Here is a 26,938-nt window from a genome sequence, read left to right as displayed (position 1 = left end):
TCTGATCTGTTTCTTACTCATTTTGCTGCTTGTGGGCTCAGTGTTGCCGCGCAAGTAACCGATTAAAGGTTTAAGGTTAAAGGCTTTTCAAAATAAAAGATCCTCCAGACTCAATACATAAAACGGAAATATTTAATTATTTCTTGCGCGGCCCGGTACCAATTGGTCCACGGACCGGGGGGTTGGGGACCACTGGCCTACAGTACTGTTATGGTATTCATAATTTTCCTTACTTTTGAAGTCCTCCCTCCAGCTTTCATTATAACACCTCTCAAAATGAATTCAGTACTCTATATGAACTTCTTTGTTTGCTATCCAGGATATGAAACCTAAAAGTAAGAACTAGGTGCACAGTTTGGACTTTGTGTCAGTCACACAAGGTCAAAATTATATATAATAAGTCAAATATATACATGGACTGTGAGAAATCTTTGAGTGAATGATGCTCATAGTTCTAAAATGTATTTTAACTTGGCAATACCAAAGTCCATCAAGTCCTAAAATGAAGCTAGCACTTTTTTCTTTGCTAGCATAATTTGCAAGGCAATACTTATTAGATTGAACAAACAAACAATGAAATAGTCCAAGTAATATAGTAAAGATTTAAGAAGTGTTGATTTACACAAATTAGGAAAAGCTTTGTAAACAACTGCATGCCAGGAATTGGAAAATTTAAAATTTGCAATAAACTGGAAGCTTCTGGAACACTGTTGAGAAACAGAAACTATTCCTGGCTCCAAAATCAATGCGCAAAATTTGAAGCTGCTGATATGAACAGTGAAATATCAAAGATMAAACTACCTGGTTGCAATAGCTGTGTTTCAATCCACACACTGATAGAAAAAAGGTTGGTGGGAAGACATTTGTCTGCAGGAGTTAAGAAGATGTCAAACTAAAGATCAAAGCAAGCACTGCACCAGCTGTCAAGCACAGTGGTGGCAGCATCATGGTGAGGGGTTGTTTCACTGCAACCGCTCTGGGTGTAACAATAAAGGAGGAATGCAAACAAATCAACATTCAGTGGAGAAAGCTGAAGGTTCCAATTGGCAGTAAACCAAAGCACATGAAAGCATGTAGTGAATGAAAAAGCAACTTAACATTAAAAGACAAGCATCATATTTCATAGACTGAAAATGTCTAAACATTCAAACTATGAAAAATGAGTAACTTATCAGCTTTCCAAGCAGTTATTTTAAAAATTCCTACAATGGTGATACAATCTTTTGTAGCAACAACCTGGTCTGCAACATCTGATGACTGTTTGCATAAAAATAATCCATCAGACATTGATATAGGAAAAAACATTGTAAAAAGAGGGAGGGGAGAGAGAATGGATTTCTCCTAATCCAAAACTGTCTCATAGATGGAAATACTCCCTGTCCTGTGATTACAAAAACCATTGGAATCTTCAGTTTGATGAGAACCTGAGGCAAAAACTCAGCATCGAGGTAAAAATCCAGACCATCAGGATGATTCCAGGTGTTTATGGTAGCAATAAAAAAGTATTTTGTACTGTCCTCTGTTAGCATGAAAATGTCTGACGGTCTCTGCAAAGGTTTGAGTGGTGAGATAACAGATGAACCTTCAAAAGTAAAACATGGAGAGTTTATGTGGAGAAAAATGAGACTTACACATCCAGTAATACAAACTGTGCTTTCTTCAGCCACACTACTGATAACTTTTCATCCTCAGCACAAACTGCAGGACAACTTTTCTATTGATTTGACCAAAACACCGAGTTAGATATAGATTCTTAACATTAAGGTTTAGTCTTTGGCAGCTTTTGAATCTGTTCTTGTGATAGTTTTCAATGTTTTGCACCTTCTGAGATATTTCTCAAGTTTGATCATGGGAATAAACTTAAATATGAGCTTCAAGTCTGAATCGAAAAGAAAAGTTTGCAAAAATGATTGTACATTCCCTTTAAAATGAGAAAGATAAAACATTTATTGGCTTGTACAATAAACTATTTGTTCCACTTTGCTTCCTTTGAACAAATAGTCCCAAAGTGCATAGCTATGAAGACGCATCATCCAAACATTGAGAGATGTGAGATTACAGGCAGGACAGTCAGAGACTGTAATTTACAGATTGACAAAAGATGGCGACTGTAGGCAGAAAGAGGTGAAGAGGGAAGTTTGTCCCCAGCTGATAACCGTTAACCTTCTTTGAAGTGAAGACAGATGCTGTTTGTGTAGATGGGTTGGACGCAACCAGCAGAAACAAATAGAGCCAAACTCGCTGAGTCAGATCAAAATCCTGGGATTCTTCATACCATTCACTTCCACCTGTACTGCTGTACAACTTACTGTAAATCAACCTGCTGCCTCTGCACCAGAGATGGTCTCAGTTATTCATGTGCCGAGGAAAGGTGCCACTTTACTGAGTGCAGCCCCAATCTGCCTGATCCATTAATGTTTGGGTCCTGCATCACAGCTCAGTCCTAAACGAGCCGTTTGAGGAGAGAGGCTGATCTGGAGAAATGACTGGAACCACAGCAGTCATTTATTTAAAACTCAGCTGGTGTAAAGTAAATGCTTGGTCACTTTTGTAGGAGAACTTGAGCAGCTCTCATTTAAAGTCCTCATCCTGTCAGGAGGACAGCTGGGCCAATGCAAATGCCTGAGCTGAGCTGAGGAAACTCATCAAACATGGAGCATCTCTAAACACAGGAAATGAGATTCACAATCTGTTCATCCTTTCGTAAATTGTTGTGCATTTACACCTTTAATGCACAACAATACCAGCTTAGACTTTGAGCAACTTGGTAAAACTGTTTTGTGTAACATTAAATCATGCTTGGCTGCAACTGTATCAATGGCAGCTTTTCTTCTTCTCTTCAGTGTTTGTAGCTTCTTGGCGCAGCGCCGTTCTCCTGCTACTGGTAGCTTCACCGCATCAGTTCAGCGTTACATCAGTTGATGACGTTGCTGTGATTCACTTTGTCTGGTATTTTTGTACAAATGTTTTGACAGTTCTGTGATCATGTCAAAGCAGCAACTAATATTTAAAAGATGTTTTATTTTTGTTTGAAAGCTGCTGCTTCCATGTCAAGAACAGAAAATCTCTCTTATAAACATGTAATTACTAAAATTACGATACCCTGACTTTGTATCCCTCTGAAAAATGAACCCATTTAAATAAAGAAATCCCTCCATGGGTGATAATAACCCGATAGAGGGCGTTCCTTTTATAGCGTTAACACCGGTGGTCCGGTATGAAACGGGTGTGATAGAACAACGGTACTACCACAGCACTTTTAAATTTCAATAATCAGAATACCTAAATTGTTTCCGTTGTTTTAAAAGGTTTATGTCAGTCTGCCTTTTCCCCATCAATATGTTTCCCGAACGCTTGCGCACCTTGGGGGGCTAAAAAAAACAACAGGCACATTGCACAAAACTCTGAAACAGGAGAAGCGGGACATAAAACGGAGCGATGAACAAGATGTGAATTATGGCATAAAAACAGAATCCGACACTGAACAGTGAAAAATCAACATGATGTGAAACACATGACGATTAGGCGGCGCAGCAGGTGATGAGTGAAGATTACTGATGGTGAGCGTCAATAAACGATAAAATAAATCTAGCAACAGGAAAGAAACTAAAGTGGACATAGCAAAAAACCAAGAGAGGACAATACTAATCAAAGGAAACTAAATGGAAATGAATGAAGAACAAAATGAATAAACTAAGACACTAAAGTAAATACAGAGGTATAAACTGGTATGGCAAGACCTTTCGAGCAATATTTAATACACAGGAATGTATGGCAAGAACAAACAGACACTATTTCCAGATAAAAGGTAAAATAATATTGTTGAAGTGTCACTGGTTTGTTGAGACCATATCTAATACTGAGAATAAATATATCTTACAGACCATAACAGTAAAGAACTTATCACTTATTTGTGTTTTTAATTAGATTTGATATATTTGTTTCTTCAATATTATTTTTCATTTCAGTGTTAATGTCATGAGGCTGATGACTCCATGACACTTTCAATTTGACTCATTAGGATTTGATTAAGAACCAGATTTGTTCTTTGTAATTTCTGTCCAGTAAAACTATTAATCTATAAATCAATAGATAGGTCTATATAAAGATATAATCCATGTTTCTGTCTCATATTTGTATGGCATTAAAAGGACCTGGAACTTTTGTTTYTCCACTGAAAGCTCTKGTTTGCAYAATAAATGMCATGTGGGTGAARTTTTATGSATGATACTCTGATGTCMCATTCTCCTGAAGGCAGCACAGAGCTGCACCACCAGAAACTGACAAACACTGAAGAGAAGAAGAGGAGCTATGATTAATGTAGTTGCAGTTCTAACCATGTTTTAATATTGCAGAGCTCAATCATTTTGCAAATAGATCAAAGTTTAAATTGGCATTGTTGTACATCTTTTATCTGGTCATTTTGTGGAATATTTAACAACTAGAAAATGGCAAAGGACAAGAATATTTTTTCCACTCTGATTGGCTGCTGTTAGTTAGGCCTACCAATTAAAGGCTAAAGGCTAGGGGGGCGCTGGCCCAAAAAAGGTTGAGAAACAGTGCTGTATAGACCTAGAATGATGACAACGATGATGATGACTTAATGAAGAGACCTCAGAGAGTCCATGAAACACAGGCAACTCGGCAGAGCAGGAAGAAAACAACTCAGGTAAGACTGACATACAGGAGCTAACACCAACACAGGACTTTACAGTTCCACTGGGAAGGCTAACTGAAAGGACACACGACTGACGATGACAAGACGTTGGACATTAGACAAGGATCCGATGAGGGACAGAGACAACAGGTGGGCTTAAATACACAGGGAGACAGTCACGGGGAAACAAGGAACAGGTGACGCTAATCAGCTAGTAGACAGGACAACATAGAGGCTCACAAGGAACAGGACAGACACACAAAAACCTAATTAACACAAGGRACCTAAAATAAACCACTGAGAACGCAGAACATAACAGACACAGCTGAAGGAAGCTCAGACTTAGACTGAGTGCAAATCGACAAGTTTCAAGGAAACTTTTTAAATCCTGTTTCCCACCTCATTATGCTTCAGCATTTTAGATGTGAGTTTTAATCCACATACAAAATAATTCACCAGTGTTTGAAGATGTACACTCACACCCAACAACATTCAGTTCATTCTCATGCTTTTTATAGCTTTCAATAGTATCCTAACATAATTTTTATGCACTTTTTGCATCATAAACTGCTTGGTTTCCTGATTTCAACACAGCTTTTAACAACGATCTACAATTTTTCTACACAGTTAAAGTTAAGGGTTCTGATGTGTGTTTGGGATTGTTGTCTTGTTGGAACCTTAAAAGTCTCCTCCTCCCACCTCCTAAAGCTTCCAGTCTCTGTTTGGCCTCTTCTTGTTCACCGTTCCCTCTGTTTGCTCACTGGACGACACACCTCCCACTAACGTCTCCAGATGTCCTCATTAGTCATTGATCTGGAGGCTCTCATGAGGTTTGTCCAGCTTCCAAAGTATGAACAACACCTCAGAAGATCCAGTCATGGTTCTGCCCTGGAACGGCACCTCAGATTTGTGGGATTATGACGATTAGAAACAAGACGCAACTCATCTGCTGAGAAAATTTCAAATGAGTGAAGACATTAGTACGGTGGCCGACAGGTGCAAACGCGCAGCAACAGAGAAAAGATGCAAACAAAAAAAGAGACGCAAACAAAAAGCGAATGCAGCAAACAAAAAGCGCTGAAAACGGAAGTGCTCCAGACCACTAGGGGGAGTCTAACAAAAAACAGCTGTGTCCGAATGGGGTATATGCCACGAGAGGTGGTGACATATTTCCGTTTGAATTTATGCCACATAGATTGGTTCCGGGTCCTGCTTGCTCCTATTGTTTTTACCCAAAGCTGCAAGATCTGTACCATGAAAAAGAAGCAAAACTTAAAATATCTGTGAGCTACTGGTACAACAATCGAGTTTTGTGGTGTGTCGTTGTGTCCAGTACCATCCGGTACCATCCAGTGCTTAGTTTTTTCATTTTCCTGCTGATATCAAGGCGACAGCGGACTGTAGCCAAAACTTTGCCACTACAGCTAACACCCGGTTTGTATTTGCCTGCTATTTCAAAGCTTGACGATATTGCGTCAGATCCAGAAATGGGAAGACGGAGGTTAAAAGGGAGCTGTATGTGCTTCGTTCACTCCAATAATTTGTTGGAGGAAAATAATGCGGAAGGAAATCCACTGCTACAGGAACAAGCTGAGAACAGAGGCAGCGATTCGGCACAAGGTAAGTCTGAGTCAATAGTGTGTTGATGTTTGCGTTTGTGTTATAGAAAGTATGAAATTATTTTTAGGCAACTCCTTAGCTTCTTTTTATGTGACAATTTTATACAAAATACATTTAACATCCAGTCGGAGCGCCGAGTCCCTCCGATACCGAGCACAGTAATTTAATAACAACCGAGGGCAGCAACGCTTCAGCCCGATCTAGTCAGTCAGATTAAGGTACACAACCTTCGCTTTATAGCCGTTTAAGTGGCACCGACCCACATAAAAAAACTCACAGAACAAATGGTACAAATCACGTATTTCCCGAATCCCAAAAATATGACATCTACCTTTGCTGTTTCATAATTATAATCCACGTTAGAGTGAATTTTTCCACTTGGCTGCTATAATCTGTTCTTGCGTTACACAATGTAATTTCTTTTTTTTCCCCCTCTTAGAAAATGAGGTTATGACTGCATTTTGTTTTTAAAATGGTACATTTAGGTTTGCCTCGACTTTTATAAAGTAATTCCTCTTATATGCATCATTGTTTGTATTACTGTTGGTGCAGATATTAGGCGGACACTGTGCTTTGCCTGCTATAGTTTAAATTAATTTCAGCTGCACACTTTCAAAAGAGTATTCAGATTTTAACATGCATTTTCTAAGTAGTATTTTAGCTCACTCTTACTCAGTAACTTCGGTGTTGTTACACCTCTGAAACATTTATTTTTTTTGCAGTTTCTTTGTGATACCAGAACTATTTCACTTAAACATTTAATTTCCTGAGATATTGTCAATTTATTTTCAAGCAAAACTCTCAAAAAGAGCTGAGGATTTATTAGTTTTGATTATGTTGTGCAGCTAAATATGAACACATCAATTTTTTGTTTCTTTTTAATTTTTCAGGTTTGCATCATAACACCTCGTGATGTGTTTCTGAGCCATGATTGAGCCTCTGTGCCGATTACCTTTCCACTGGATCCAAGCCCCTGCACCAGCTGACAGCGTCCATCAGTTCACGGTTTGCCCGATCATCACAACTTTTTATTTACATTCCGGTCAGGATACAAGAATTTTTAATTGCAAGAAAGCAGTCATCGTTACAGCAGAATAAAGATGAAATTTTATAACAATGTCTTAAAATTACAATAAGTTATTTTAATGAGAAATAAAGATTCAGATTGATCTGATGTAACCAGCTCAGTGCATGCGGTTCTGACATTTGTCAGTAATCAAGAGGATGTACATTTGCACCTCAACTGACCAGGTAAGCATTATGGTAAAAATAAAAAAATACTGTATAAACAAATCTGTATACAAAACGGAAAAAGAGCAACTGATAGAAATACTTTATATAAAGAGAGCAGAAAAGTTGATAGCAGGAGAAAAGTTGGCAACATTGGCTCAGCCAATCTCTCCCTCCAGGAAGCCATCAAACAGAACTTCTGTCCAAGTCCAGCTATAATAAAGATAAAAAAAAGAAAGAAAATGGAAAGTTAAAATAATAATGCCAAATTAATAATTCAGATCTACGGTGTTCTGGAATCTATTGACATTTTACAAATTTCACAAATGTTTTATTTATTCTCACCTCCAGCGTCCAGCAGGAATGCAAATAGTCGTTGAGCATGTAGGGTGTGACTCTGGAGTTTTCTGTCTGTGTGATAGTAACATCATTCTGCTCTTAGGATGATGGGCAGAAGACTGGGCGACGGTTTGGGATCCTGGAAAACTGACTTCTTCCTGTTGTCAGTTCCTCGGTGATAGCAAGCACTTGGAAATTTGCCTCAGATTGTCTCTGACTTACAGTGAAAAGACGTACGGTTAGGCTGCCACGGTATTATGTTTTATGATGTGAATGTCTGATTTAGGAGCGGACTAAAACTACTTGAGTGTATATCTGCAAGTCTTGAAAACAAAAATCTGAATGTCAGTCTAAATGCTGTACATAACAATTATAGACAGTTATAGCAGTTATAGCTTTTCTAGCAGCAACCAACTATTTGTGCACACGTTGTGGCTGTGGATGTGCTCCATTGAGGTAATGTCTGTAATGTCAAGGTATATCTGGGTGTGCCCTTCTTGTGGAAAGCCTAATAAGACTAAGTTAATGAAACGAAGGGTGAGATCCACCACTGATCAAGGGAAATAATGCGAAAGATTCCTTCTGTTTTTGCTATTATGTTACACTTACATATTTGTCAAAGATCAACTGAATAAATAAATAAAAATAAGCTGTTGTCCAATGGTGAAATACATTTTTATGGGGTTATCAACATCAATTGGTTAAAATGAACTCTGATGCGGTTTGAATGCATATGTTAGTGCTAAGTAGCGACTGCTTCTTTTGGAGCCAGTGACATGCGGTGAGGTGCAATGCTGGTGAGGCACTGACTTAATCATAATCAGCTATACAAATGTAGACCACCTGCATGTTATCGTTTACATAAGGACATTTCACGCATGTGGGCAATGGTGCAGGGCAAAAAGACAATTCTTTTACAAACCATCCATAGCCGTGCTGCCGAGGTATAATAATTCCGTTAACTCAATGAAACGTGGAAATTTAGGTATTATTTATTTTGCGCTATGCTCCACAGCAAAGGCAAAAACCGTTGAAGTACAACTCAAAACCACGTCTCAGATGTCATCTGAGACTCTGCATTATAAGTTACTCTACCTAGAAAAACAGTGAAATATTTCCTACACAAAGAGCAGAACATTCAGTCTGTTGCAGTAGTATGGTTTTAGGCTTAGTGTTTATTTTGCTGTGGTATGAGGAGAAAACTATAAATATATCGCTGCACTTTACTGTATGGCTAGCTCGCTGTTACTGTCTCGTACTCTGCAGTTGTGGAGTCACAATGTCTGGGATCATGRGCGCCGCCTGCCATGAGGCAAGAGAACTGCCTGCCTCACCTCGAGTCTGTTCTCTGCCGTTTATGATCGCTCCTCAGCACACAAAACACGTTACACACACAGTCGGTGACAAAAAACACTGTACGCTATATACATAAGCTAAATTATGGAAAGTACTATATTTAATATATTAAATATTTTTTAACCATTTTATTGGCAACGTACAGACAAAATGGCAGTTAGCGAGAGGTTGCACAATTCCAGGTGAGGCTCAGCTCGCTGCTGCCTCACTACCTGCACTTCCAAGCATTTGAATGGGAAAATGCAAAAATTCAGCAATTTTGAAGAAAAAATTACCAAAATTGGTTAAGCTAAATAAAAAAATAAATACTTTATAGTACAAACCACATAATAAAACAATTAATTAGCGCAGCGTGATTTGAAGCGTTTGGAGCATTTGACATGTCAAGCACGTCCAATGCGTCCGACAAATAGGCCGGCAATGGTTAGAGTAATTTTGACGTTCCTGACACGCCCTCGACGTGACTGCACATAGACTTTGAATGTAAACCAGACGCACCTGATGTGCGTCTGGTTTACATTCAGATGCTCATCAGGTGCGTCTGATGTGCTGCTGAAAGAGCAGCTCTCTTTCATTTAGTTCCAATCCTTAATAGTGCAGCATTTCAACACATTTTTGAAAATTTAATTTTCCCCAACTTTGTGAGAACAGATTGTGGATGACCACTTCCTGTTCCAAGATGGCCGCGCACCATCACATAAAGATCAACCTGACACAATATCTTTAGAAAGAAGAGTTCTCTTCCTACATCGTCTGACCTCACAAATATACTACTTGAAGAATTCCATGGACACTTCTCCTAAACGTTGTGGAAAGCCGGAAGAACTGAAGATGTGTGGTCTCTGCAGTGTTAAACCTTTAACACCTCTGAACGTCGGTTTTGATTAATGAGATGCGAGTCGGCTGATTCATCTCCATTAGATGGTACGCGACCAAACAAAAGCCCCACCACAGCTGTAAGAGGCATGTCCTAACCTTCGGGTCTCAGTTCTATATCTTAGAATGACGTCAAATTAGAAAAAAATTGTGTACTAAACAAACGCCTGACACTTTATTATAAAAATAAAGAACAATTCCCCCTGAGGAGCCAACTTCTCTCAAAGTCTGCTGCTGTCTGAGGGTAAAAGAAGATAAGTGGACAGTTTTCTGCTGAAGTTCTGTGTTCCAACCTGACTGGTTGAATTTACATAAGCCACTTAGTCAAAGCTGGTTCTCCACATGTTCCTGTTTTCCTACATGTCCCCTTAGAAAATTATTCAAAACCCAAAGGACCAGACAGGGGATCAGGGGCGACATGTGACACTGGATTTTATTTGGGTGTTTCAGAATAAAGAGGGAGAAAATCAATGCATGCCACATTTTTAGATTTAATTTAGAAAAAAAAAAAAGTTGAAAGTTATGTTGATTTAACATGAAAAAAATCAGAACATGAAAAGCCAAACCTCACTGGAAAACGTTCATATTCACATATTTAATGAAAAGTCCGTAAATTCTCCCTGATGGGGCATTTCGTTTTGTTCTTCCAGCGAGTCTAAAAATAATTGGAAAAGTACAAGCAGAAGTAGAAGCTTTGCGGTCAGTGAGGTCTTATCGCTGCATTCTGTCGGAGAGAGGTAATCACATTACGGCATGCAATGACAAATCCCTGGCTCTAATTAGCTCTCTGCTTTACACATGCTGCTCAATAACGTTTTGACAGTGTTCAACTGAACACATGGGCTGTATTTTTTATGTGTTTATTTTTTACTTTTTCAGCTGGTTTCACACCTACTTGGTCTGTTGCCAGATGATTTTTTTTATGTCTTTCAGAAAATAAATAACACTAAAATTGTGTTTTTTGCCTTTACAAGTTGTGCTTGGTTGCTGTATAAAAACTCAGGCTGAAAAAAAAAGAGATCTTATTAATTAGCAACTTTAAAGAGTATCAGTGTGCTACAAACACAATAAATTGCATAACTGGAAATATTTGGGGTGAAGTGAAAGGATGGAGGATGGTTTGTCTAATGTTCAGACAAATGAGGTCGGGGTCACAGAGATTTGAGGAGAAATCTACTCGTTATGTGGGAGTGTTGGCCAATAGGCCCAAATCAGGTCAGCAGGACTCACATGCAGCGACGAGCAGCAACATGAAATGGCATGTTTACGTGGAGAGACTTGCAGCAAACAAATTCAGTCACAACTGCAATCATAACCACGTTTCATCTATTTTTGTTCCATTCATGCCGCCGTTTGCAGCAATGAGGAAGAACCTCTGGAGGCCGTGGAGTCAGCTTTGGTCAATCTGAAATTACATCGTTTAAAGCCAGTATGATTCATTTTTACCAGTTTTGGAAGATTTTTTTCTCAGCTTGCTGATGTTTGCTAGCATTCCTTCATCCTTTCATTTGTTGTTTCCGTTTGTATTCCTGGAGTTTCTAGTTTCTGTTCTCCCTCAGGACTTGCAGCTCTTCTCCTGTTTCCATCCAGACATCGTCACTGAGCATGCCTGCACTGGTGCTGGTGTTTTTATGAATTGTGGTTAGAAAAACTGTCAGTTTTAAGAAGATAAGCCTTTTATGGAAAATAAAAAACTAATTGAATCAACACAACTGGAAATCAACACATCATATCAGATTTTACTTGATAAAATCAACTATTATTCTTTTTTAGCAATTTTTTCAAAAACTGTAAAACAGTCTTATATTTTGCCCTTCAGTTATTTTTGCTCTAAATGTAAAAAACAAGAATGAAATGTTCTAAATATAAATGCTCCAACATCCATTTACGTATTCAGAAAGACAAACATAACAAAAATAATAATTATTTAAAAACTATCATGTTAATAGAGCTAAGAAAACTAAAAAATATACTACTATTGTAATAGATTACTCTATTTCAAAAACTATATTTTTTAAGGATTTTCTTATTTTTGTTGTTTTTGCTTGAACTAGACAGATGGTGGATATTAGTGATGCCAACCTCTAAATCTAGAAGAAAATAGTAAAAAAAATTCTTCTAGGTTTATACAGTAAATCTAGATTTCAATATTTTTCAATATTCAATATTTTCAATATTATTGAAAAATGTATGTTGCCAAGTGAAATGTTAAAGATTAATTGTTTTCAGGCTGATGAAAACAGAACATTCAGACAAAAAAAACAATATATTTTTAATACAGAAATGTGCAGATTATTGTAAAAAAGACCTAATAATTGCTTACAGGATATTTTATAAAAACATATTCTGATTTAGTGAGTGTGTATATTGTGAGTTAAAAGAGCTCAGTCCAAGATCCCCAGGTCTAGTTTAAATGTTCTGTTTTTATTTTTTATCTGGTCTACAGTAAGGACTTAGTGTGCAGACATGATGGACAGTTCTCTGACTCATTGGGAACAGAGAGATCCAACAGTGAACGTCAACATGCAGAGCGGCTGCCTGGCCTCGCCATTTGTTTCGCTGTAATTGTTCTTCTGGATTAAGTCCAGAAGCGTTCGGTCTCTGGACTTGAGAGAAATTCAGGCTTTTTTCACTGTCCAGGTCTCTCCGGTACGGAAGTGTTTTACTGCCTGAGCTTGGAAATAAATGCAGGAGTAGCATCTTGTTCAAACACGAAGACCTTCCTGTTTTAACGAGATTTTAAAATAGCAATTCTCAACATGGGCAGTACCGCCCTACGGGGGGGCGTTCAGAGGAGGGCAGGGGGCGCTGGCGGAAATTTTTACAAAAGGGGGGGCGCTGGGATTCCTTTGGGGGGCGTTTGGTAAACTTTACACCTTAAATGCACAACAATACCAACTTAGACCTTGAGCAACTTGGTAAAACTGTATTGTGTAACATTAAATCATGCTTGGCTGCAACTGTATCAATGGCAGCAATACATGACGATTAGGCAGTGCAGCAGGTGATGAGTGAAGATTACTGGTGGTCAATAAACGATGAAATAAATCTAACAACAGGAACAAAACTAAAGTGGACATAGCAATAAACCAAGAGAGGATTATACTAATCAAAGGAAACTAAATGGAAATGAATGAAGAACAAAATGCAAGAATAAACTAAGAAACTAAAGTAAATACAGAGGAATAAACTGGTATGGCAAGACCTTTCGAGTAATAATTAATACAAGAATAAACAGACACCATTTCCAGATAAAAAGTAAAATAATATTGTTGAAATGCCGTGGGTTTGTTGAAACCATATCTAATACTGAGAATAAATATATCTTACAGACCATAACAGTAAAGAACTTATCACTTATTTATGTTTTTAATTAGAGTTGATATATTTATTTCTTCAATATTATTTTTCATGTCAGTGTTAATGTCATGAGGCTGATGACTCCATGACACTTTCAATTTGACTCATTTGTATTTGATTAAGAACCCAATTTGTTCTTTATAATTTCTGTCCGGTAAAACTATTAATCTATAAATCAATAGACAGGTCTATATAAAGATATAATCCATGTTTCTGTGTCATATTTGTATGGCATTAAAAGGAGCTTTAGTTTTTCCACTGAAAGCTCTGGTTTGCATAATAAATGCCATGTGGGTGAAGTTTTATGCATGATACTCTGATGTCCCATTCTCCTGAAGGCAGCACAGAGCTGCATCACCAGAAACTGACAAACACTGAAGAGAAGAAGAGCTATGATTTATGTAGTTACAGTTCTATCCATGTTTTAATGTTGCAGAGCTCAGTCATTTTGCCAATAGATCAAAGTTTAAACTGGCATGTTGAACATCTTTTATCTGGTCATTTTGCGCAATATTTAACAACTAGAAAATGGCAAAAAACAAGAATATTTTTTCCACTCTGGCTGCTGTTAGGCCTACCAATTTTAAGTTGAATGTCCATTCATTGCATTTTTCGTAGACATCTGAGAAAATAATTTCTATTCACATGACTGTTTTGTTCTCTGGGAAAATATTTTTTGATGATAAATACAGAAAAAAGCATAAAAATCAAAACATCTACAATAGTGATAGTAATATTAATAATAAAATAATCGGTGCAAAGTAGCCTACAAATTATTTGGTGGGGGGCGGTGAGGGACCTGGATTAAGGCTAGGGGGGCGCTGGGCCAAAAAAGGTTGAGAAACAGTGTTTTAAAAGAAAGAGATTTCTATCTCATTAGAAGAAAAATATATTTCCTTTCAAATAAGAACAGACGTAAAACAGCAACACCCCTTAGGATTGTTAGTTGTCATGTAGTAGAAACAGTCAGAAGAGGAGAGTCACAATGAGCCTTTTTTTTAAAACAAGAAAATTCCCGTTAAAATTACACGTTCCTGCTACAGTGAGATGTAAAACTCGTCTCACTAGAACAAGAACGTTTCTCATTTAAAAAAAAGTTTCTTCTTTTAACGAGTTTTGCATCTCGTTAAAACGAGAAACTTTTCTCATTTTAACGAGACATAATACCCGATATCTCTAACCGATACGGTTACAGATGCAGCTCCTGAATTTACTTCCAAACTCTGGCAGTTAAACTGGAAATAAGAAATTCTTATTCTAAATTCTGGATCCTATAACCGAAATCCAAACACCACACTTCTTCCAGTACAGCGTAGGAAACTTGCCGGATATGAGGAAATCATGCAGACAAGGCAGTGTGTGCGCGAGTGTGTGTGTGGTGTGTGTTTTATGGCTGTTGTTGAATGTGCCAAAACTGTGAGACCACTGACTCCAACATCAGTCCTCACAAGTGGATCTTCAAGGCGTCAGACAGCAAATAAGAAATGTCACTCAAAGCTTGAGGAACAACTCTCCCAACAGACATCTCCCATAAAAGGAAATGTCTGTTTGATACAATCTGTAACAGACATCTTTCACTCATGTTCGTCATTTTGAAGGTTGAGCCAAATCTTAGGTAGAAACGTTTGCGATGCTGCATGTCGAGAGATTTTTTGCTGGAACATTTTTGTTGGGAGGTTTTACTAGGACGAGGTGGACTGGTGTCCTCACCTGACTGGTTTCAGGGTGGATGGCAATCAAATCAGACAATTCTACTAGGTCCTGTTTCGGCTTGGCACAACCTCCTAGAACTTCTTTTTCTCTTTCTGCTATGGGCAGACCACCTACCTCTGAGACAAACCTGCACAGGCATGAACACCAATCATCAGTATAGAAGAAAAACCCAGCTCGTAAAAAAGACTCCAAATTGGAGGGTAGGCCTAGTTAATAAGCGTCTCTGTGACAACGATAAAGATGAGAATTGCTTGATTCAGTCAAGCAATTCTCTCAATCTGCTCGGCACGCATGACGTAACACTGACTGCACATTAAGTCAACCAGATGGCATGAACCTATTCTGCCTGGCCTGTAAACAGCACAGACAGAGCAGAGAATTGTGTTTACACGCATGCAGCTACTGTGGTTCTGTATGCATTAAAGGAGCCCTCAGTAATGTTAATAATCAATTAATGCTGTAATAAATTACGTCAGGGCACTTGTTATCTTTATTTGTGCCTCATAAAAGCCAGCTGTGTGAAACTTCATAAAGTTTCAGTTTTGATCATTTCACCAGCAAGTCTTTCTCGCTTCAACTGTCTTAATGTGTAAAGGTCGAGAAGATCAAGCATTTTTTTAAAAATTATGCTAAACACAGATTTTTTTGCCATGTCTTAAATTATTTGCCAACTCAATGTGCCTTGAAAAAGTATTTATAGTGCTAGAAATATGATATTTTAAATCATACTGTGGTATATGAATGGACAGCTTTGGAAAACCAGGAGTTTTTGTTTTCACACCTGACAGTCCTGGCAGACTCAGTTTGATTGGGGACAAAAATGATAACCCATCCATCCATTTTCTTACACCCTTGTCCCTCAGTGGGGTCGGGAGGGGTGCTGGTGCCTATCTCCAGCTAGCGTACCGGGCGAGAGGCGGGGTACACCCTGGACAGGTCGCCAGTCTGTCGCAGGGCAACACAGACACACAGGACACACAACCATGCACACACACACACTCACACCTAGGGACAATTTGGAGAGGCCAATTAACCTGACAGTCATGTTTTTGGACTGTGGGAGGAAACTGGAGTACCCGGAGAAAACCCACGCATGCACAGGGAGAACATGCAAACTCCATGCAGAAAAACCTGGGCTGGGAATCGAACCCAGAACCTTCTTGCTGCAAGGCAACAGCTCTACCAACTTCGCCACTGTGCAGCCCCAAAAATGGTAACATTTGTTCCATTTCCAGCTGCTGCAGTTCAAACGATCCAAGCCATTTGAACTCTGATATGGACCATACAGAAAACTCTGCTCCACATATAAATCTGGGTCTGAGTTTGGTTGACGTGAACTCTGGTGCGGTTCGAATACATATGATTGCTAAGTGTAAAGCAGGGAGAGTACTAAAATGCAGGGCATTGTGGGTAAACACAATCAAAACAAACGCGTAAGTCTAGAGCTAGAGGGTTTTTATGGTTTTTAGTCAAAGACAGAAGAGAAATTCCAACCGCTAAAATACGGCACCACTCTATTTTGGTTTACATTTGGTGAAGAAGGAAGTTGCACTCTATGTCTTCTTCAGCAGTTTTGAGTCATTTCCTTCATTGGTTCTTGATGCAGCGCCCCCACAGGTGAGTGTGTAAACAAGTTTTTTAAAGGCTTGCTTGGTTTAACTAAGAGAACCACAGCAGCTAAAATAGAACAAATATTGCAGTTTTGGTCTCCAATCAAACCGAATCCGCTGGACTATCTGGTGGGAAACATCCTAAATGAAACCTTTGTTAAATTTTGGCATAAAATCCTTGAAGCTGCTAAAGTTGTGGATTTGATCCGTCTTCGGTTACAATAACATCAGATGTGACTGTCTTAAAGCATAAGGCTGCCACATGTATTTCACTGACCTTATATTGAACATGACAGGAGTTTGTGGTTTTCATGTTTGCTTCCGGTTTTGGTCATCTGCAAAGTATTGTGCAAAGATAGCAGGTTTTTTTCCCAGAGGGAGCACATGGTCGTAAAATGGGCTCCCTGCCCTCTGCTGGAAAGAACAAAGGCGAGCCAAAGGCCTGCGTGTATATCTGTGAGCTGAAGTCATGTTTAAGCTAACATCTGCTGATGGTTAGGATGCCGCTCGGCTCTCACACCCCTGCTGCTCCTGCAGAACCCGGCTGGTGGTGAGCTCATTGCTCGCGGACTCCCGTTCCATCCACAGTTAATCGAAGGAGAACTGTGTTCGCCCCCCATCCCCCTACTTCTGCTGCTGAGAATTTACAAGATTTTTAGCGATTCCTCTGAGGTCGGTCAGTTGGAGAAAGAAAAAAAGTCCTAATATATAAATGATCCAAAGCAAAGTGAACAGAAGTGATTCCTTCCAGCAGGTTAACAAAGTAAGCATTAAATCCTGCTCTCAGCATGACGCTTCTTTGCTCTGGTTACTTTGAAACAGACGTAAACAGAAGCAAAACATTTCCAGCATTTGTAGATGGTGGACCTCAGGGATCCTCCCTGGTTCACCTCTACATCTTAGTCAGAAATGGCCGAATTATATTTAGTTTATTTTCTCAAATAAACTTAAACTAAGATCTTTTGACTTTCCAGTAAGTGTCATTTTATTTAAGTTTTGTTCCAGACAAAGCTTAAATAAAGCTTGTACACTGTCGCGTTTATTGGTTCTCATCAGACACAGAAGTTATTGTAACCCAGTGTTAAAAACACAAGTAAATTGAATAGATGTTGATTTAATATCTCATTCCACAACGAGATTAAAAAGTATTTAAGTTTAAAAAAAAGAATGTTTGTAAATATGTTCATGAATATTGATAAAATAAAGTGCTAAAAATCTTTTAAACCTGTGAAATATCCCTTTAATATTGGAAAGACTAAACAAACTTTGAAAGAACATTTGACAGACACATAAAAGACTGGGTTATTTTTTGTTATTTATTTTTTTAAAGCGTTCAATTTTTGTTTATTTGTACAATGTGGATCCACAAATGTTGTTTATATTAAATTCTACTTTTTAAAATTTAAATTCTACTTTTTTATATACATTGTGTGCTCTCCTCTGTTGTTCACACCTAGGCTCCCCCGAATTTAGAATCTCCTGATCAGGCCCAACTAACTTATACTTTCGTAGTGTTGGTATAAGGTAAATTGACTTAACTTGCCATCTACTATTAAAGGTATTTAAAGTAACCCTTCTTGTGGGTTACATTATGGTTATGGTTGAGATCGCAAAGAGTGCCATAGCAGCCTTCAGCCAACACTTTGTTCATCACCTCATATGTTAAGAGTCATAAAAAAAATGAATGACACTCCCTGGTCAGCACATGGCATCATATCTGGAGTCTCTGCCAAAAAATTATGCATGGAAAAAAAAAAGTGAGAGAAAATCTCCTCAGACTGATGCATTTTATTATAGTACTTGAGATTTTATTGCTTCAGTTTAGTCATGCTCACATCACGATAAGTGGAACTCTGTGACAGACATTAGTACATTAATGAATCAGTGGGTACAGTCAGCCGTGTAAAATAACACATGGAAAATTATTTATGATTTTGAAGCAATTTTTTTCTTCTTTTTTTTTCCAACATGAACATTTTTAAACTCTTCAGCAAGAAAATCTGATCAAGTAACCAAAGGGAGCTAAAGATTATGGTGATGACAGGAGGGCCTTCCAGCCTTAAAGACAAACATAAGCATGCAAAAAGTTTTTTTTTTATTCTGTAATTCTAATATACAGTCATATTCAATAATTTAGTAAATGTGTTTTTTATTATGAGGCTCACGGCTCAGAATAAAATCAGCTTTTCAAAATAATCTCTAAACTTTTCATTAAACCTAACTTCTTTTAAAATGTATTTTTGGCCAGATGTAATATTAAAATTGTACATATATTATCATTAGCTGTTGTTGGAAAATGAACAGAAATTTCCATCGCCTGGCTGTTTATTGGTGGTGAAGACGATGAATCTGTAGCCAGAGCTCCATCTTTATTAGATGGAACATCCGGTCTACAGCCGCACAACTGAAGTCCGTTAATACTTGAGACCACCTACAAAAATGTTCGGAACTGCTGACACTAATAGTTCCAACACAAAATATACCTTAATATGCATTAATACAAACAACTTGAAAAACCACAGCACTATAGCAGAAGTCTTTCATATCTCCGTTTTTGGGGATACAGCCAATCACCGGCAAGGACAATAAATGGCTGCTTTGCAAATCCCCGCCAATAGCGTGTCATATAGGTATTTCAGCGCATTTTTGCATTTTATTTTGAAAATGAGAAAACGCGTATTCATTCGTGTTTTTTTCCATAGAAAAAACATGAATGGACAAATTTTTTGTGAATCCCTTAGAGCAGTGGTTCCCAGACTTTTTCTCCTGGGACCCCCCAGTGGTTTCCAAACATTTTTGGGGGGGGGGTGGTCGACTTTTTTGGGAGGCAAAATGAATGTACGTAGCTGAACATAGACAACATCAGTAGACTACAGGCTACTTGTTAAGCTTAAGGTGATGTATTGATATTAACTAGTCATCTTTTAGCTAACATTACCTGCATCCAACAGCTTTACTCAATAGTCTATTAATTTGGGGGAAAAACTGTGAAAAGTTCTTTGCGTTTTGCTGGTTTGCTGCCATGATTCTAACACACACCTGTGCAGCTCCGCACAGCAGCAGCAGGTCTCCTTCACGGCGCACAGGTGTAAACCCAGCGCAAGCGTCGTAGCGCTCATGTTGCGTTTAAAGGTGGCTCGGTAAAACAGGTTACCACATGTTAACAACGGATTAAACTAGCGGTTCTCAACGTGGTCGGACCTCACCCCCGGGGCGCGTTCATAGGACGGTAGGGGGCGCTGGCGGGAATTTTTACAAAGGGGGGGTGCTGAGATTCCTTTGGGGGGCGTTTGGTCGAAGGTAAACATGACACCTTAAATGCACAACAATACCAGTTTAGACTTTGAGCAACTTTGTAAAACTGTATTGTGTAACATTAAAACATGCTTGGCTGCAACTGTGTCGATGGCAGCTCTTCTTCTCCTCTGTTTGTAGCTTCTTGGCGCAGCTCCGCTCCTGCTACTCGTAGCTTCACTGCGCTAACACTGCTCATCAACAGTTCAGCGTTACACCGGCTGATGACGTTGCTGTGATTCACTTTGTCTGGTTTCCGATTTTCAAATATTTTATGTTTTATAAAGGATTTTTGTACACATGTTTAGGCAGTTCTGTGATCATGTCAAAACAGCATCTTATATTAAAAAGTGTTTTATTTCCGTTCGAAGGCTGAACACTTCCATGTAAGGACAACAGAAAATCGCTCTTATAAACATGTAATGACTAAAATCACGATACCCTGACTTTGTATCCCTCTGAAAAATGAACCCATTTAAATAAAGAAATCCCTTCATGGATAATCCCACCATAGAGAGCGTTCATTTTATAGCGTTAACACCGGTGCTTTAAGTGGTCCGGTATGAAACGGGTGTGATAGAACAACGGTACCACAGCACTTTCACATTTCAATAATCAGAATACCGAAATTGTGTCCATTGTTTTAAATGGTTTATGTCAGTCTGCCTTTTCCCCGTCGATACATTTCCTCAACGCTGCGCACCATAGGGAGTAAAAAAAACAAACAAAAAAACTGACGCACACATTGCGCAAAACTCTGAAACAGGAGAAGCAGGACATAAAACAGAGCGACTAACTAGATGTGAATTATGGCATAAAAACAGAATCTGACGCTGAACACTGAAAAATCAACACATGATGTGAAACACATGATGATTAGGCGGCGCAGCAGGTGATGAGTGAAGATTATTGATGGTGAGCGTCAATAAAGATAAAATAAATCTAGCAACAGGCAAGAAACTAAAATGCACACAGCAATAAACCAAGAGATAATAATACTAATCAAAGGAAACTAAATGGAAATGAATGAAGAACAAAATGCAAGAATAAACTAAGAAACTTAAGTAAATACAGAGGAATAAACTGGTATGGCAAGACCTTTAGAGCAATAATTAATACAGAGGAATGTATGGCAAGAATAAACAAACACTATTTAGAGATAAAAGGTAAAATAATATTGTTGAAGTGCCATGGGTTTGTTGAGACCACATCTAGTACTGAGAATAAATATATAACCTACAGATCATAACAGTAAATAACTTATCACTTATTTATGTTTTTAATTAGATTTGATATATTTATTTATTCAATATTATTCTTCATATCAGTGTTAATGTCATGAGGCTGATGATTCCATGACACTTTCAATTTGACTCATTAGGATTTGATTAAGAACCAGATTTGTTCTTTGTAATTTCTGACCAGTAAAACTATTAATCTATGAATCAATAGACAGGTCTATATAAAGATATAATCCATGTTTCTGTCTCATATTTGTATGGCATTAAAAGGACCTGGAACGTTTGTTTTTCCACTGAAAGCTCTGGTTTGCACAATAAATGCCATGTGGGTGAAATTTTATGAATGATACTGTGATGTCCCATTCTCCTGAAGGCAGCATAGAGCTGCACCACAAGAAACCAACAAAAACAATGAAGAGAAGAAGAGCTATGATTAATGTAGTTATAGTTCTATCCATGTTTTAATGTTGCAGAAAAAGTGACAGAGGAGACAGATATGGGAAGTGTGGAAGTCCCTACTGTATCAAATTGACATAGAAATAACAGAGAGTTTGCCATTCTAAGGTAAAAACCCAACGCATACAGCGTTCAAGTTTGTTTTTTTTCATCCAGACGGCTTCCCGCGCCCTCCCCTGCAATTACACGGTGTAACCCCCCCCTCCCCCCCATCCTAGGGGGCGCGCCCAGTTTGTTTGAAATTGTTAAACTGAAATTGTTAGACATTAAAGGTTGTGTCAAACATCTTTGTACTGCTGCAGAGCTAGCTAACATGACATATATGTACGTAGTTACTAAGACGTAAAGAAACCGTCCCCAGAGATACACAAGGAGCGACGCTCACTCGCTCCCCCCACCCGAGGCGACGATACGTGAAGGGTAAAACTCGCTACATTTACCTCGTTAAGTGCGCGAGGTGAAGGAGCGTAAGGTGCGCTGAAGTGTATGGGAGAACATCATCGGCGCACCACCCCCTCCAGACGGGGTTTTGGCGCCCCCTTTGGTGCTGCGCCCCTATGCGTTGCATACCCTGCATACCCACTTTTTGCGCCACTGGGTATTAACCCTGTTATTTTGGAGAGTTGCGTCATAGCACATTATAAGAACACAGGAACAACAATTTCATCCTCAAGTGTCCTTTGCCCTGAGCCGCTGCTGCCTGAACCTCACCGGCGCTGACATGCCAGGTTTAGCTTTTCAACAAGTCTGGTAATGGGGTATATGCCACGAGAGGTGGTGACGTATTTCCGTTTGAATTTATGCCACATAGATTGGTTCCGGGTCCTGCTTGCTCCTATTGTTTTCAGCCAAAGCTGCAGGATCTGTACCATGAAAAAGAGCAAAACTTAAAATATCTGCGAGCTACTGGTACAACAATCTTGTTTTTTAGTGTGCCGTTGTGTCCAGTAATTAGTCCAGTGCCTTGTTTTTTCATTTTCAAGGCGACAGCGGACTGTAGCCAAAACTTAGCCACTACAGCTAACACAGGGTTTGTAGCTGCCTGCTATTTCAAAGCTTGAGGATATTGAAGATCCAGAGTCAGAAATGGGAAGACGGAGGTTAAAAAGGAGCTATGGAAGCCCATTTCCGCCACTCTGCTAAAAAAAAAAGAATAATTATCTCATTAAAATAACGACATACTATCTCATAATAATGAGATAGTATCTCATTATAATGAGATACTATCTCATTATTATGAGATAATTTGAGTTGGCCCTATAGTTTGAGATATGCTCAACTTGATAGAAGGAAATGGATATTGATAATATAATTGAGCAATACTTCAGAAGGGGTTTTACAAATCTTGAAATCTTGCGAGTTTTGGAAGAAACCCATAATGTTAAATTATGACTAATAATGCATGCAGAAACACTACAAACCAGTTCCCCGCTGACCTCTCGCACTCCTGCTCCAGGAGGTTGGTGAACTCGTCGCTCTTCCTCATGAACTCTCCGTGGTTCTTCTTCTCGTCTTCCAGCTTGTACAGAGCCTGCTTGTGGGCCTGCTCCACCATCAGCAGCTGCTCCAGCATCCGCCGGTGGGTCTCTCTCTGCTTCTCCACTAACTTATCGAGCTGTGTTGGGTTAACAAAGAACATCTGGGTTATCTGCCTCTAAAACCACATAGCAGTTATTTGGCAGCCATTATTGCCATATTGGTTGAGATTTTTGACTGTAAACTGCTGTTACCTCTGCCATGGGTTTCTCGTAGATGTCTTCCTGGAAGACGTCCGACTTTCCCTGGATGGCGTCTCTCTGCAGGGCTTGCAGGACTTTCTGTGGTGTGACAAACCCATACTTGGCTTCCAGCAGCGCCAAGTCGATTTTCTCTGCCTTTAGGACTGTGATCACCTCATCCCTGGCCTGTGATGGAGCAGAGAGTGATTGCGGTCAGACCAAACTATGCTTTACAGCAGGGGTCCCCAAACTACGGCCTGCGGGCCGGATCCGGCCTGCCTCCACATTTGGTCCGGCCCCCTGAACAATACCAGAGAGCAGATTTTTTTTCATATATTGTATTTTCCGGTTTATATGTGGATTTTTCTTCAACCACCAGGGGGCTCTTTAGCAGGAAGTGAATCATTGGAAGTTTCGTTTACTTGCGCACCAACACTGAGCCCACAAGCAGCAAAATGAGTCAGAAACAGATCAGATGTCTTTGGAAAGTTTCTTTGCCAAGGGGGAAAAGGCCCAGAGGAGAGACAGGAGAATGGTTTTATCCCGGATCGGTAGGTGAGTCCCACATTACAAGCCCGCTCTGCGTAACATGCGGCGACTGGCTGCTAATGAGGCAATGAAGCTTCAAGCTGTTTTGCCACGTAGAGACCAAGCAGGCTGTGCTCAAGCAACACATCTCGGGTGTCATTGTCTCTCATCACTCCCAGATGGGACCGTATTGTTGCAGAGAAACAAGCTCAGGGCTCCTGTTAGTCATTATCGTGAGTTAAAATTTTCACGAAAGTAAAATGTTCATTTTTATGGCGCTTCTGTTATTTTGAAGGGATATATAAACGTTACCATAGCGACCAGAGTCAGAGCGTTTGGGCAGAAGTCGAGATGAGATGAGTAGAGCTTGTGAGTCTTAAGTCTGGGTTAGACGGAAAGATTTAAGATTTGTCGGCCGATTCTCCAAAATTCTGTGACTACAGAGCTTATAAAAGTACAAGAGGTTCGATCGGTTCGTGTGTCCAAGGCAGGAGCAACACGAACCGATTCCAGTCACGAACATTCCGATTCCAGAGGATAATCCAGTAAATCCCCCAATTTAGCGGGAATTTAGAATAACCAAACACAGATGACGATGTAGAAGCAATAGTTTGTGGAGTCATTTTAAGAGATAAAAGACTTAATAAAAAGTAAAGGCGGTGGATAAAAGACGACGGGAGCAACCGCTCTATTTGCTACACTATGATTTGGAGGTGAATATGTTTTTTCACTTTTACCGTTACTGTTACCGTTCGGAAACTACCATAATCAGTTCAGTTAAATCTAATCTTGGCAACTTTTTCTTTTTCAACCCTAATAAATGTGATATTCAATTGACTTGTTATGACTCAAATTTTTAGTGTATGCCCCCATCTGCTGCTGTTGCATCGTTGTGGAAAACCTGGAGCGGCAGAGATATCCGCGGCTTATATGTGTATGTTTACTAGTTTAAAAAAAAAGCTTTGGGGTTGTGGCTTAGTGCGGCTCGTAGTTCGGAAAATATCCTTCCTGGATTTTTTTCTGTGAAGAACCCAGAGAGGGTTATTTGGTTATTATTTATTTCATTAATAGTGTTATTTATTTCCTGACTTGTTCTGTGAAGAACCCAGAGAGGGTTCTTTGATTGTGCTTTCTTAAGTGTTAAGGTTATATCACTAAGTTGAGCTAAGTGTGTTCAGTGCTGGATGGTTGAATGTCACATCAAACTTGTTCCATTTGTGTGACCTTGTAACATTAGAACATTTTCAGCATTAATGCCTGTTTTATATTTAAATCTCATTAATTCTCAATTAATAACACTGAGGGGTTTTGTCCAGGTCCTGGAACTAGTAAACAGGTGAAGAGAAGGTAAAATGGATTAGCTACAACAGGAATGAGAGTCAAAAGGCCAGTGCTCAACAGTTGATTTGCATGGCTCCCAGCAACTTCATTTAAATACGAAAACCTCTCCTAGGCCCAAGGGGGGGGGGGGTGATAGGGGAACACGGACACACAGCGTTTTTGACCATTCTTGGCAGTGCCCTACAATTTTCCACTCTGACAAAAACCTCTTGCCGATAGCCCTCAATCTCCATGCGCACGGCAGAACTAGCTGTCGAAAATCCCACTTTTCATGCAGTGGCGGTGATCACGGATAGCCAGTGTTTACAGACAGCTAACAGGTGAACCCACTTCTTGTCGTTCCAGCATCAGATCCAGGAATCCCCTGGCAGGTTTCAGGAGATATAAAAGGTCTATTAATGATGTTAAATAAGCTGGAAAAGAATCATTCATTACTGTAGAGGTAATATGATAATTAAGACCTGCCTCGGCCCCCAGAGGCAGGTCTGGGGCTATTTTTGGGACCTATTTGGCCCCAAAAATAGGCTTTGGAAGTTTATGGTCAAAACTTCAAATTTATTTATATTATTTATTAGTAAAGTTGCTTTAACAGGTTGATGTTTTGATCTACAGTTAGATTAGATCCACAGTTCTGGTCAGATGTTTTCAGGAATCCTACAACCCTTGCTAATGTGTCTTACTTAGTAGGTTCCACCTCAACTGAACACTTTCTGCAGCCTTCCACGAGCTGCTGGCATCATTCTGCTGGGATATTTGGCATTTTTTTCTTGGTAGAGTTTGCTTAAATTTGTTGGGTTTTTGGTACAAACTGGTTTTTGAGCTTAATCTAATTGATCATCACTCCACCAAGAACCACTGAAGGAAAAAACAAAAACCTCAGAAGAAGACACTGAGCATGAACGTTCTTCTTCAGCAAATGGAAACAAAAAATGAGTTGTGTTGGATTTTAAAATTTCTTTTTTTGGCAAAAAAAGACAAAAAAGCACACCATGGCGGACCAGAGTTCGCTTTTTTGTCCCCATCAGAGTTTAACACATTCACACCTTCTCAAACAAACCAGGCTGTCTAGACAAACAAACTGGATTTAGATTAAGGTGAACAAAACAGGGCTGGTGTGAATGCATCCTTAATATGCACTAATACACATTGGAAACTATCTTAGCATTACCTCAGACGCTAACACCTTCCTCATCTCTAATCTTAGGGATACTGCCAATCAGCAGTAAGGAAAATGAATGACGCTCATCGATTGGCTGTTTTGCAACTACAGCTAATAGTGTTTTAAGTTGCATTGCACTGTGGTGTTTCAGCTACTAAAGCTGCATTTTCTTTTGAATATCTTGGATATGTTCTACAAAAATCAGACATATTTTCCATGAATAACTTGGAGTTACATTTCACAGAAAAATCCACAAACAGATCAATATGAGGGTTCACAGCACATTTATAATGTCCACTGAAAATATGCTATAAATACTTTGTGCAGTGGTCCCCAAACTACGGCCCGCGGGCCGGATTCGGCCCGCCTCCACATTTGGTCCGGCCCCCTGAACAATACCAGAGAGCAGATTTTTTTTCACAGCACATTTATAACGTCCA

At 39.2% G+C, this 26,938-nt stretch overlaps 1 protein-coding gene across 6 annotated transcripts in view; it reads right to left on the bottom strand.

Moving 5' to 3' along the window:
- Positions 1 to 26,938, bottom strand: part of filip1l (filamin A interacting protein 1-like) — a 156,259-nt gene that overhangs the window by 44,204 nt on the left and 85,117 nt on the right. For 4 of the 6 annotated variants that reach the window (XM_017302573.1, XM_008430830.2, XM_017302579.1 and 1 more), the window contains 2 exons: positions 23,483 to 23,656; positions 23,174 to 23,367 (listed from right to left, as the gene is read on the bottom strand). The exons of 1 other annotated variant lie outside the window; for it this stretch is intronic. In XM_017302573.1, coding sequence (XP_017158062.1) covers positions 23,174 to 23,367; positions 23,483 to 23,656 — 368 coding nt within the window. The remainder of the gene's footprint in view (positions 1 to 23,173; positions 23,368 to 23,482; positions 23,657 to 26,938) is intronic. One more of the 6 variants, XM_008430843.2, reaches the window with a different exon arrangement.

This window comes from Poecilia reticulata, linkage group LG2 (assembly GCF_000633615.1).
Source record: "Poecilia reticulata strain Guanapo linkage group LG2, Guppy_female_1.0+MT, whole genome shotgun sequence".
NCBI classification, from domain to species: Eukaryota; Metazoa; Chordata; class Actinopteri; order Cyprinodontiformes; family Poeciliidae; genus Poecilia; species Poecilia reticulata.
The sequence above is the reverse complement of the archived record's forward strand: the minus strand, read 5'-3'. Positions and strand labels throughout refer to the sequence as shown.